The sequence below is a fragment of the Ambystoma mexicanum genome, chromosome 2q (genome assembly GCF_040938575.1).
Source record: "Ambystoma mexicanum isolate Mex_15411 chromosome 2q, UKY_AmexF1_1, whole genome shotgun sequence".
In the NCBI taxonomy this organism is placed as follows: Eukaryota; Metazoa; Chordata; class Amphibia; order Caudata; family Ambystomatidae; genus Ambystoma; species Ambystoma mexicanum.
Window position 1 is genome coordinate 517,728,905 of NC_090924.1, and position 14,112 is coordinate 517,743,016.

At 46.0% G+C, this 14,112-nt stretch overlaps 1 protein-coding gene across 2 annotated transcripts in view; it reads left to right on the top strand.

Annotated features, from left to right (window-relative positions):
* TMEM184A (transmembrane protein 184A) overlaps window positions 1-13,629 on the top strand; it is a 426,102-nt gene extending 412,473 nt beyond the window's left edge. Inside the window, exon 9 of one of the 2 annotated variants that reach the window (XM_069647636.1) lies at window positions 12,906-13,629. In XM_069647636.1, coding sequence (XP_069503737.1) covers window positions 12,906-13,159 — 254 coding nt within the window. In that variant the 3' untranslated portion in view covers window positions 13,160-13,629. The remainder of the gene's footprint in view (window positions 1-12,905) is intronic. The other variant, XM_069647637.1, reaches the window with a different exon arrangement.
* The last annotated feature ends 483 nt before the right edge of the window (window positions 13,630-14,112 follow it).

Genomic DNA, 14,112 nt, shown 5'->3' on the forward strand with positions numbered 1-14,112 from the left:
CACAGTGAGCTGGTTTGCAACAATTGGTAAAGTGAACCTGAAGGAGGGAAACTGGTAATCAAAAGGGGTCCGAACCCGAAGGAGGGAGATCCAGGGGTGGAAAGTCACCACCCAAAGTTCACTAAAAGAATTGGCAAGAGTGAACCTGGCAGAGGGATGCTAACGAAAAGGGGTGAGACCTGAAGTCCCTATGAACATTGTGTTGACGGGCGTGAACCAAATTGATGGCGATTCACACTGCATTGTTTGAAAGGAAATATTGCAAGACAAGTGGAAATTAAGTGTACCCCTTGTCATTTCGGGTCCGAACCTTGCCGAGAGAGAGTAATCACCCTAACTATCATATGAAAATAACTTTAATTGAATTGTCGAATGACTGTGAGGGGTCTGCGCCCGGAAGAGGCACCCCAAAGCCATACGAGGAACAGAACTTTTGTGTTGGTTTATACTGAAAACTTTCAGGTCCTAGAGGGCAAGAGACCTTTTATGGAAAAGAGACTTTAACCATCGAAGAACCCGATAGCTGATACAGAGCTGTTTGCTTGTCCTGAGAAAGCTCAAGCGTGTGCTTTGCTCTAAGGTCCTACCTTGTCCCGTGTGGAAAACGTGGGGAAGGGACACCTCTGGCAATCACATCCTGACATATTTGTGAACACTTCTTTCTTTATTGAACCCTTATCCCACACTAATTAGTTGTAAGGAATTGGCAATAGGTTTTTCTTAACATAGGCCCTTTTATTTTGACACAACGCCACAAGGACTGGCTTATTGTTTGTTTGGTCAACGTTTGCCCCCATATTAAATTTAGTTTTTCCACCCTGCATTTACAGTTTAATAAACACTCTTGAACTGTGATCGCCTGTTTGTCTTTACTGTTGCCACCGTGAGTTCCTTACAACCGGCCATTCCAAAAGCGTGTATTAACACAACAGCTTCAGCAACATCCCACTCTCCTAAAGGAAGAAGGCAACAGCATCCAGCCGTTTGGGAGCTCTCTTCTATCCACAAGCTCCCACGGCCAGTGGGTCAGTCATGTTGAATACTGCTTGGCTTTGACTATATAGCCAAATATGAGACATTCCCTCTTCCCCTATGCCTGACCCATCACTTTCTTCATCTCTTTCCCCCTCAGACCATTTTTTTTTACAGAGAAGGTTCTTCTCTTATGGTCCTCCATTCAATCTGCATCTAGTCCATTTCTATTCCTTCATCTGTCGCCCCCCATTCTCTTCCTTGTATTTGTATTTATTTTATTTGTATAGCGCAGACCAGGCGCGGAGGCTACCAGGCAGATTTCTTAAGGCAATGGTTACATAAGTTGCATACAATGATAATATATCAAACAATAAGTATGGCATAGAGATAGACATAGGTAGGTAGTACAACGATACATGGTTTGTCAAGTAGTACATCCCTACATAGGTTATTGCAACACGTTTTCAGAGTGTAGCTTAGGCATTGGAAGAGGCAAGCCAACGTTTGGCTCTATGTTTGAAAAGGTTGAGGGAGGGGAGGTTTCTGATAGTCAAGGGGACAGCATTCCACAGTTTTGCTGCCAGGACTGGGAAGCTAGAACCACCAGCTGTTTGGAGCTTGTATCTAGGTATCCGTAGGCTATGGTTGAGGGTAGATCTAAGTGAGCGAACTGGAGTGTACAGCGTGAATCGTGAGGAGAGATAAGTGGGGGCCAGGTTGTTCATGCATTTGTAGGTAAGGGCAAGTGATTTTAGTGAGATCCTTTGGGTGACTGACAACCAATGAAGGTTCTTCCTGGTATCCGAAATGTGTGCGGATCTGGGGATATTGAGGGCTGCCCTGATGGCGTTATTTTGTATGATTTGGAGCTTGTCTAGGTTACCCTGATTAGTGCCCTGGTACAATGCATTGCAATAGTCTAGTTTGGACATGACCAGGGTCCTAGCAAGGGTAGTACAGTTGTGCGAGGAGAGGAAAGGGCGACATGCTGTGATCAGCTTCCAGGTATAGGCGGCGGCCGCCGCAACTGCATTAGTTTGCCTGTGAAGGGAGAGGGTGGAGTCGAGGTAAATTCCAAGCGTTTTTGTGTCTTTGGAGACTTTTATTATATTTCCATCGATGTTAAAGGAACTGAACATAGGGTTCAGCTTGTTTAGTCTTTGCTGAGTACCTAGGATGAGGAGCTCTGTCTTGTCGTCATTGAGACAGAGCTCATGTTGGGCCATCCATGTTTGAATGACATGGTAAACGTCGTTCAAGGCTTTTAAGTCTAATGTGTAATCACCCGTGATGGGGATGAGTATCTGGGTGTCATCCGCATAGTTTGTGTAGGTGACACCCAGATAGTCGAGAACATCAAATAAAGGTTTAGTAAATACATTTTAAAGGGTCGGTGATACACACGATCCTTGGTGGACTCCGCAAGGGACTGGTGCAGGGTCAGCCGCGGAAGTGGGCGAAAATACCCTCATCTGTCTGTTATCCAGGAAGGATTGAATCCAGTTTGTGGCCATGTCGGAGAAGTGAGCTGCAGTTTTCAGGTGGTGACAGAGGATTTGGTGATTAACCAGATAAGTCTAATAGTAGTAACAGGGCTAGTTTACCTTTGTCTTTGAGATCCTCAATTTGGGTCTTGAGATCGAGGAGAGCTGTCTCCGTACCGTGCTTCGGTCTAAAGCCGGATTGTCTCGTGCCTAGAAGGTTGTTTGATTCCAGATAGTTCTGTATCTGAAGATATGCTGCTCTATCTAGGATCTTTAGCAGAAATGGGACCGTTGTGATAGGCCTATAATTGGTTGGAACCTCCGAGTCTAAGGTGGGTTTTTTTAGGAGAGGGATAACCCAAGCATCCTTTAGGTTATTGGGGACCACTCCCGATTGAAAGGAGGCGTTGATGAAAGAGGTGGTAAAAGGAGCGAGGTCGTGAGCAGACTCCTTAATGATCGGGGCTGGACAGGTGTCCCCTTGGCAGTTTGAGGGTTTTAAGTTGCAGATGATTTTTTCAACCTCCAGAACGGTGAGTGGTGTAAAGCTGAATGGCACAAGGGAGTCGGGGGTTGTTAATTTAGGTGGCCTGGTATTACTAAATGTAGGGGTGTGGAGGGTATTTTGTTTGGCGTTGATTTTGGATTGCAAGGTGGATATTTTGTTGAGAAGGGCATTTTGTATATTGTTGCACCAGGTGCTGTCCTTGGTGCACGTGTCCGAGGCAGGTGAGGGAGATTCTAGCTCTTTGAGGATTTTGAATAATTCTCTAGTGTTCGATTCTGCCTGGGATATTCGTGAGTTGTATGTCTCCTTTTTGGCTTGTAATATGGCCTCCTTGTAGTTAAGAGAGGTGATTAGAAGGGAGGCTTTATTGGCAGCATTGGGGTGGCTTTTCCAAAGGGCTTCAGCCTTGCGCTTTTCTTTGCGTAGCACGTTGAGCTGCGGGGTGAACCAGGTGTTCAGGTGGGACTGTTGTTTGGCTTTACGGATTTTTAGTGGAGCTAGGCTCTCAATGGCATTGGTCATTAGGCTGTTATAAGTGTCTACTAGGACAGTGGGGTCCCTGTCCTTCTGCTGTGCAGCAAGAGTGTTCAGGCAAGGGAGGATAAGAGGAAACAGTTTCTCCCTGGTGATATCTTTTTTATTTCTGGTAGGTATAGCGGGGGCTATGGTAGGTATGGGCTGGGGGTTGGTGGCTTGCAGGAGGAAGGTAATAACATGATGGTCCGACCATGCGCATGCATCATTAGAAGTGACATTGGTGTTACAGTTAAGGTCGGCTAGCCAGTCGAGTGTTCTTCCTTTGATGTGTGTAGGATCGCGAATACGCTGCTGGAAACCTAGGTTGGAGAGGGTGGTGTCTACTTCCGTGGCCATGTGGTCCTTGGGATCTGAGAGACCTAGGTTGAGGTCTCCTAGTAGCAGTATCTGAGAGTTGGGCTTGGTGTTAGTCGACAATCTGGATGCAACATCATCTGTGAATGAGCCCAATGGGCCTGGAGGTCTGTATATAAGGAGGAGTGTAGCTGTATTGGAAGGAGAGAGCGATAGTTTCACTGAGAGAGATTCTGCAGAACTAAGTTGTATGTGGGGAGCAGCTCTCATAGTGATTTTGTTGCTATGAATAAAGGCGGCGACTCCTCCTTTCGACAAGTTGGAATGGCGGTCGTTTCTGATGATGGTATAACCCTTGGGTAGGGATAGAGCAAGGAGTGGGCCAGAGGCGTCATCTAACCAGGTTTTGGTAATAGCTAGGAAGTCAAGGTTCTGGACCGTGATGAGGTCAGCGATGTCAAGGGCGTGCGCCGTGAGGGATCTAGCATTGATAAGGGCTCCCTTGAGTGCTGCGATGGGTAGGGTGAATGGTGGAGGACTAGGCGTTATGTTAGAGTTAGGCAGTGGAAGGGCAGAGCGATTGCGCAAAATACAAGGTGGTCTGGGCAGTCTATTTCTAAGTCTGCTATTCCTTTGTTGTAAAGTGCATGGGATGTTTGGAGTGGGTTTGGTAGCAAAGTGCTTGAGCCAGAGGGCTGGGTCATTGAGGTAAGGGTTTGATAGGGGCTCAGGATGGTAGAGCATGGTTGATGGGCGAATAGTTAAGGTCTTAGTGTTACTTGCGCGGTAGCTGGCAGCAGTGCAGGCTGATAGTCCTAGGAAGACTATGAATATAAGGTCAATGCTGGCCCAGGTTCTTAGCTGCATGTCGCAGCTTGTATTACCCAGGGGACTGAGGATATAATTATATGGGTTCAGGACAAAGGGTATAAAGGAGTAGAGGTGGCGCGACTAGGCAGCCAGCAGCAGTGTAACTCAGGTCAGTAGGCACAGTACAGGGACATCTAGGTTCAAAATGGTACAATTAGGCAGCTAACGGCAGTGCAAATCAGGTCAGTAGGCACATTACAGGGACATCTAGATTCAAAAAGGCACAATTAGGCAGCTAACGGCAGTGCAAATCAGATCAGTAGGCACAGTACAGGGACATATAGATTCAAAATGGCACAATTAGGCAGCTAACAGCAGTGCAAATCAGGTCAGTAGGCACATTACAGGGACATCTAGATTCAAAAAGGCACAATTAGGCAGCTAACAGCAGTGCAAATCAGGTCAGTAGGCACATTACAGGTACATCTAGATTCAAAAAGGCACAATTAGGCAGCTGACGGCAGTGCAACACAGTTCACTAGGCACAGTAAACAGGCATCTAGATACAAAATGGCATTAGACAGGCATTTCAGGATATACTGGTAAAATAGGGGGATGTAAGGATGGTCTAGAGGAGAGGGGCGTGTTCAGCCGTAGGTGTAAAGGATGTGGTCCATGGTAGTTGTAGCTGCGGGTAAGTGGCCAAGGCGTCCCGTGACGGTGAGTCGGGAGGTGAAATGCGGGGTATCCGGGTGGCACGTTATAGGCATGGACAGCCGTGCGGGATGGCAACGTTAATTGGACAGGAAATTAAGCACTTCTAGTCAGCAGATGGTGTTATGCGTGTGGCAGCGCTGGCTTACCTGGAGCAGAACGGGCAGAGTTCCTGGCCCCTGGCTCCAAACAGGCACACAACAGGCCTTAGTATGGCCTTCGTTGATGCCGGAGCGAAGAAAAGTGAAAGTGCGGCCTCGTTGTGGAGCCGCGATGCGCCCGGAATTGCGGAGTCAGGCACTCCGTGGAGACAAGGTCAGGCAGGCCTTGCTCCGTATGCCCGCACTCCTGGAGCTGGATTCTGGCTTCGGGGGGGGGTGCGAGGGGCTCCTGCCCTCTACCCTTGCTGCAGGCAGGTGGAATGGGGGTCATGGACCCAAGACAGGCCTTAGTATGGCCTTTGTTGTGGCCGGCGTTTCCGCCTGCCGGCAGATGCCGGAGCGAAGAAAAGTGAAAGTGCGGCCTCGTTGTGGCGCCGCGATGCGCCCGGAATTCCAGCAATACTTCTATTATTGCCTGCACCCACCCTACAGCATCTCTGTTTGACCGTATTGCCACCTCTCTTAATTCTTCACGTTTTTCCCTCCCTTCTCAAACTACTATATTTAACCTCTCTCCTTTTCATGTTTCGCTTCTTCTTTTAAACATACATTGGTTTTCCCTATCCTTTAAAAAAAAAATGTAAAAGTATCTTGATTCTTCGCCTACAGTACATATTTTGTCCTATTCCTCTTCTGACCTAGCTCTCTCAAATTTTTGAATTTTGTATTCATTCATTATTTCGTATTTATTTGTCAATTACATAGCGCCTTACGCCAAGCTGCTATATAATGGGTCATCTATGCCAAATTCTCCACCTATCTTGATCATAGCCCTTTGCTTTCCCCTGTCAATTTGGGTTTGATCCTCTCTGTTCTATGTAAAATTGTTCCCCTTTGTGATTATAACTCCTTGCTCTCAGTCTGCCAGGCTAAACAAACCGGTCTTGATTCTACTAGATCTCTATGCAGCTTTTGACACTGTTTATCACCATCTACTCTTTTCTGCTATGACTTTTTGGTCCAGTTCCTAAATTGTTTCAGTCTTACCTTTTCAGATCGCTCATTTTCGATCACTTGTGCCGGCAAATCATTTTCCACCTTTTGCACTGCAATATGGTGTCCATCAAGAATCCGACCGGATCATGGCCCTCTCCTCACTCTATACCTCTTAACTTGCTGATATTGTCAATTCCTTTAGTCTTTCTTGCGACTTTTATGTTGACAATTTTCAGATTTATTTTGTTCCTTACTCTGACTCTATCCATCCTAAGTTTACTGCTTTATTACTTGCTATTCAATCTCAGATGCATTCCCGTTTCTCTCCTCTCAGTTCTTCTAAAACTTAAATGCCATACTTAACTCTTCTACCACTCCACCCCCACAATCCCACTCCTCCATTTCATTTCACCTTTCTCTAATTCCGGCATCTCTACACGTTTGCCAGCTCGGAGTTACCTTTCACTTAACTTTACACCCGTATCTCCGACCATGCGTGTTCCTTCAACTTTCGCTATATAATATTTGAAAGCCTGCCCCATTCGCACCTTCCGAGCTGCCAAAATCCTGATCACAACCTTAGTTTTTTCACGTCTTGACGTCTGCACTACTCTTCCAATTTGTCTCCCTGCCCTCTGACTTGCTCCCCTATGTTCCATTTTCACTTCTTCTATCATTACCCTGTTTCTTTTTCTGGCACTCTTCTTCATTTTGTATGCATTGCCTATAAATGTTGACATGATCTTGCCCCTCCTTATCTTGCCTCTCTAGTGTCCTCCTATGTCCCTGGTCAATCACTACGTTCTCAATCTTTTTCTTTTAACTCTTGCAAAAGCACCATGTGCGCAATCTTGTTTCAACTTCTTGTCTCCCAAGCACTGTAAAACCCTGCCCTTTAACATTCGTTCTTCTCTTACTTTGTCTATTTTCTGTCCTGCTCTTAAAGCGCCTTTTACTTGCTTTATAGAGGTTAATTCTCCTTCCTTTTAGTTTTTGGCTTTTTTGTGATTTTGTGCGGTTTTATTCTTGTATAGCACTTTGGCAAAAGCACAAATACGAATCTGTGAGTTTTTTTTAAATCAGATTTATTTATTTGTGCATTAACTCCAAGGACAAAGGTCACACACTTCAGAAAAACACAAATGTTGTCCTCTGTGACATTCTGCCTTTTGTCCAAGAGTCGTCAACTCTTCAGAGTCAATGACTCAAATTTTTAAAAATAAAACCAGTTTAGCCCCCCCGTTCCTCAGCACTTCGTTTAACTTAACTCATGTGGCATAACGTTAGTCCATGGTCTCCAGTACAGATCCACCCCCAAGGCATTATCTTTATTCTTGATCCATTACTCCCAGCATTCACAGTATTGAAATGTTTCTCAACAAGGGTGGTCTATGGAAGTGATGTTCTCCATCTTTGACATGTTCATAAAAAGGAATCCACATTTTTGAAAAACTTCTCGTTCACTAAGGCACACACTTTCTCCATCACAATCACTGCCCCAGATCTTGACCCACCACAACGCCACTAACAGGCCATCCACGGTTTTCCATCTGTGGACAAAAGTCATTCTTGCCGCTGTCAGTAAATGTGTGAAGAGAAAAGGCCAGGCCCTGGTGGCGGCATATATACCTTCCGCTACAGCCCCCAAAATCAGTTCTGCCTTGGCTGCACCACGTGAGATCCAATGTCTGATTTGGATATATTGAAACTGCTCTCGTTCCTCCAAATGAAATTTTGTTGTACAATCCTCGAGCTGAAGGGGAGCTCTCCCCTGATAAAAAATCAGCTAGTGTTCATGTGGATCGTACACCCCAGCCATCCCAGAAACTATCACTCCTCCCTCGGATAAAATCAGTGGTGTATCCCTGTAAGGAAGGCATGGTATCAACATTAAGACAGACACGATTGACCACAGTTCAAGGGTATTTATTGAACTTCAAAATGGGTTTGAAAAAGGCCTATCTAACCCTAAATCTAAAGATGGGAGCAAGCTACGACCATCAAATAACGCAGTCCAAGTGGTGTCATGTCAAAATAAAAGGTCCTATACTAATAAACCTATTGCCAATCCTTACCTTACAAATAGTGTTGGAAACAATGTTATGTAAAAGAAAGAAGTGTTCAAGAAATTATATGTCACGATATTCAGGCCCTTGGCCTCCCTTCCTCATGTTTTCAGCACAGGATAAGGCGGCACACTCGAGCTTGGCAGAGTCTCTGGCTTCTTCAGCACGAGGGTGCAGTTCAAACATTAGAATCAGGGCCTTCCTTGCCTTTCAAAGTCTCTTATTTCAGAGGGCATGATGCGACGAACCAATAATACGTTCCTTTCCTCTTAGGATTTCACACATACTCAATTTCTCAGGTGATTCACTATTCACCTCAGATCCCCCTTAGCCAGGCTCAGATCCTCCTTAACACAATGCTCGTAGAATTTCCATGTATCCAATTCCTCGGGTGATTTACGGTTCACCCCAGATCCCCCTCAACCAGGCTTAGATCCTATTCAACACAATGTTCAATCGGTCTCCCTCTGCCGGGCTCGGACCAATTTTAATTCACTTTAACACAAAGTTGCTTTAACCCAAGCTTTCAATTGATCTCCCTCGTTTGGGCTCGGACCAACTTTATCTACTTTGTCATCAACTTTCAACATCGAAGACTTTTGAGTGTGCACAAGATTTAGCTTGACCCGTTGCAGGACCACTTAGATTCACAATCTTTTGCCACTCTTTCGCTTTTGCCACCTCTTGAGTTGGATAACTTACTGAGACCTTTGAATGAGCATACATGCGGTGCTGGACCACTCTGTCAAAGGTATTGCATTTTGGGTTCAAAGTTTAATCACTCATCTGTAGTTCAATTTTACTCGCGTTGGTTGTCACATGCGTTTCATACACTGTTTGCGTCAGCGCTCACCATATAATGTTGCCCCTTGCAACTTTGGCTTCAACACAAGCCGGTCTGGTATAGACCATGCCAACTCACCGCTGTGTTGATTTCACTGGTGCTGTTGTGGGAGACAAGGACAGTACCACGCCAGCAGGCGATTCTCCCCGCCTCGACTATCGGCGCAGGAGGTCCCTGGGTACATCCGACACACAATGCAGGATTCTTCCCTCCTTGCAATCCTCTTCGGTTTTGCCGTCTTTCGCCTTGTATCAAACTGCCATCTTGGAACTGCTGCTTCCTCGTGTGCTTTGCCTTGCTCAGAATGTGCTTGCGTGCTCCGCCTTTTATCCGTGTGGGGCAGTGTAATGGAAGAATGGAAGTCGGGTGTGTGTGTAATTGCCTGCCCCTGCCTAACCATTGTATTGGGACATGTCAGGTATACAGCTTGGGTGTTAGTCTGTTTTGTCTCACAGTTGGCTCTCTGAGAAAGTGTTTGTGTGGGAAAAGGGGGGGTGGAGTTTCTAAGTATCCTGTCTGGTAGGATGGGGTAAAGGTTTTACAGGGAAGGGGATACCATGTTTCGGCTTCCGGTGTCCCACTTCCACTCCCCGAGGACCCCTCACCCAGGTGATCCTCTGCACTGGTCCACCCCAAGGAACTGGATCCAAAAGCGATGCTCACAACCCCCACAAAGCCACCTCTCTGCTCCGTGTAGCCTTTGCCTTTCTCCCATTACCTTCGTTCTCCCCTGAGGGGTCTGCCCACTCACCCTCTGGGATCTGATTGCTGGGACGTGCCTCTGACACTCTAGGAGCTGGCCACATGGGGAGCCGCTCCACAGCTCCTTTCCAGCCTGGAGCTGTGCACTTCGACTCCTGCGTTTCAGGAGAGGAGCATCAGTGGCAAGCCCAGGGCTGCTCAACACAGACTGGGACCATCGAGCATACAGTCAGGGCAGCTGCTACTCATTCAGCCTACTGTGAGGCTCCATATGGGGTAGGTCGTCTCTTCCCTAGTCCGTTGGCCATCTTACTGCCAGCCGCTGCAAACTTCAGGCAGTTCGACCACGGTCTGAAGCAGTCGACTGGGTTCAGAACTTTAACTGACACTGCACAATGGGCTCCCACACCCACTGACGAGGCCCTGTGCCGCCTCATATCACATCTTGGTGGGGGGGGGGGGGATCGAGAGAACGAGGAGCAGATGTGGGACTCCTGGCTCACAAAGAGTCATCCGTTAGCCTTCTTGGCCGGCCATTCCCCCTGGGTGTTTTTAAACAGAATATTTTGGAAAATGAGCATCTGGCTGTGGAGAACGCAATGGTATGCAGGAATCTGTAAAGCACAAGGAAACAAAGGGCTGCATTACAAGTTTGACGGTGCAGTAAAGAAGTGTCATTTATTCTGTTACCACCACTTTTTTGAGGTGTTAACGGAGTTACCACCGTTTCTACTGCACTGAGTTTGGTGTTTATTGAATGGAGGATTTACCTCCAGGATTTACTCCACTTTAACATTAAAAATGTACGGAATTACCGCAGCAAAATTACTGCTCACTGTAATTCTGCCAAAATCCCCCCTTTCCACACTCCTAAACCATGGTAAACCTACAGGACCGAGCGGGCATAGTGGAAAATGAGTTTGGCGGTAATTCAGCAGATTTACCACTGTATAACTGCCAAACTCTTAATGAGGCAGAAAGTGCCAATATTACTTTTAATAAATGAAGTGTTAAAAAAATAATCAAGCCATTTAAAGCTTTTTATTAAGAGAAGATTCCCGTTGACTATTGAAATCTAACAGAAGAAAAAAGGGGCTTCTGTTTGGGCTAGTTACTTCGTTTTTGTATAACCAAAGTAAAATGACAGATGAAAGAAATTGGATTGTGTAAAAGCATTTTGATGCAGATTCCCTTTACTAGTAAATTATGATACTCGTGTGAAGAATGCCAATACTCTGAAGGGCAGGTTTTATAATTCTGAAATAAATGGGTTTCTTTTTTTGAAACTATGAGCTCAGATTAGACGACTATTGCCATACAGGCAGTGGCCTCAATAGTGTATATATTAATTTGTGTGCAACTTTCCTCGATAACAGACAGGGACGTCATTTCACCAAAATGCCATGGGTAGCGGAAGTGACATAAGGTGATCCTTGACCTCTGATGACATCACGGGAAGGGATGTCATTTGAGCCCACCCCGAAGTGGTACACAACCTTTCACCCGTTGACAAAACAGAAAGTGGCATCACATAGCATTGTACCCTACGAAAAATATGGTTACGATATTACTATAATGTGATGCACATTTCATACAAGAATGGATGGCCAAATGTATTGTTAAGATCAGTGTGTATAGGCCCATATTACCAAATTACTGTGAATGCAAGCAGACTTCCATCACCAAATGATAATGTTGTGTTATTATATAGCACTTACACTTAAGCGCTTTATATAGAAAAAATATACACCCAATATCACCCAACCTGTGTTGGTACTCATTTATCGACACCAGAAGGATGAAAGGCTGAGTTGACAGCTAAGAACAGACTAAATCAGTGACTCACCCCCTGAAGTGTGCCTGAAATAAACCTTTAATGAGTCTAGCAATTATTGTATAGAATTCCAGAAGACACATTATTTGGTATTCCTATTCTTTCTTATTTAGGGTCAGTGCTGAAAGTGTTAGACTTGTGGCACTCCTGTTCTTATTGTTGTTCTTTTTTTTAAGGGGCATGAACAAGAAAGCCAGCCACTCCAGAAGTAAAGAGCCACATTGTGCAGGCCACAGCCCAGGAGCTTGCATTACAAAAAAACAAATTTAAAAAAAGTAACCTTTTTTTTTTGCTTTATGTTTTTTAGAGGTCGCAAGGGAGACCTCTGGCGACCCCTAAATGACGTCCCTGGTAACAGAGACCGCATGCTTCTAATAAGGTGGTGCAGCTAGTGGCACTGGGCCGTTGCAGATCTCAAATGTCCCGCTCTTGAGTTGTGGCCAAACCTCAGGGTATGCAGCAATGGATAAATACCACATAATTCAATTTTAGCAGGTTGTCCTGTTCAATAGCGTCTGTTACATTTCAACTGGGCGACGCCGGCTGCGGTTGGAACTCCACTGCTGGCAGTGGTACGCCATCGTCTGCTCAATAATGGCTGCAGCACACATGCACATGCTTTCTGCAAGTAGGCCCGAGCTCCAGTGCACGTTTTGTTTCTGCATGCTTGTTCTGGTGTCAGTGCGTGGCATGCCTGGATTACAAGGTGAAGTTGAGGCGTACATGCAGCGACGAGCATCTGTGCAGAATTGCTGGGCTGTGTGGGTACACGTGTGCTCACGAATTGAGAGCAACATGAGATCGGAGCAACACGACTTTGGTGGTAGTAGTTTGTACTAATGGTGGCAGCCTTGCCAGTTGCCTGCAATGGCACGGTTAAGGTCCCAGTGTGACTGTTCATTGCCATCCCTCAGTCCACGTTCACTCTTAGTTAAGGACACTTAAATAGCCCTGCTATTGTTCAGTTCCCAACAAAGGGAATGCTAGTAAAATCACTGAGATGGCAACCGCCTTGACTATGTTTTTCCTTCTTTTACCAGTCACCACGCCACCAATGCAGAGCATCTCCAGCGGGCTGAAGGAGACCATGAATCCTCATGATATTGTCCAGGATGCCATTCACAACTTTTCACCAACCTACCAGCAGTACACCCAACAGTCCATGCAAGACTCTGGGGCAGCGGCACCAGGAGCGAACGGGCACGCGTCTTCAAGCACCAGCAGTGGGCACACTGGCAAGCGGAAGAAACAGAATGAGAAAATGATGCTAATTGTGTCGGACGATGAGCTGTAGGAATGAAAGAACGGGACGTAAAAGGGCCGCTGGGCTGTGGTTCCAGAAATTGATCCATAATTTCAGCCAGTCTCCTCCCTATCTGGAACCAATTCCAAATGGGTTGTCTTTTGGAGACCAATCCGTTTGTATTCCATGACTGGATTCAATGGTTGTGCTCAAAGTTTGCAAGAGCAACCAACAAGTCCACTACGTGCACTGGTGAAATGCAAACTGTTACTCGCGAATCCAGAAACGTGTGTGGCCATCTACAAAGGAGACAATGAATTTGCTATGAAACACTGGCTGCCCTCTTCAAAAGGACAATGGACCTACTGCAGGTGGTACACCCCCATCCAACCGTAGGCATTTATACCAGCGCTTGCCCTCCAAGCGTCATGATGTTTCCGTTGCATAATTGCCGTTTTTGCCATTGTAACTTTATTGGGTTCATTATTTCCTCAAACAATCTCTGTAAAGAAGCCACCTCACTGGTTGTGTTCTCATCATTCATTTTAGCTAGGCTGTGCATGGTTCCATCGGAGAGTGCCAGGAACATCCCTCAAACGGGTGATCTCATTACTGGCTTTTGGGATTGGAGAACCTACGGTGACGACAATGAGCACTGCTAGCCCCTCTGCTTCTATTTCCCCACAGTGAGCTGGTGACGCACATGGAAGGTCAATGGCAATGCTGGACTTAGGATATGTGTTGGATAGTCCTCCCGACATCCTAGAGTGCAGCCACTGTCATTACTTGCATAGCAACTTCAAAAGCAAATAAGCAGTATTGTTCTGGAAGATCTGATAAAGGTGGGGCGACTTAATGCATGCCAGAAGGGCAGAACCCCAAAACAGATGTTAATTGGGGTTGTTAAACCTTTTCTTTATTGGCGATCGGGAGGGGGATTGAGGGCGGAGCTCTTAAGACCAGCTCTTATTAAGACCCACTGGTATGAGGAGAACTGTTTTGCA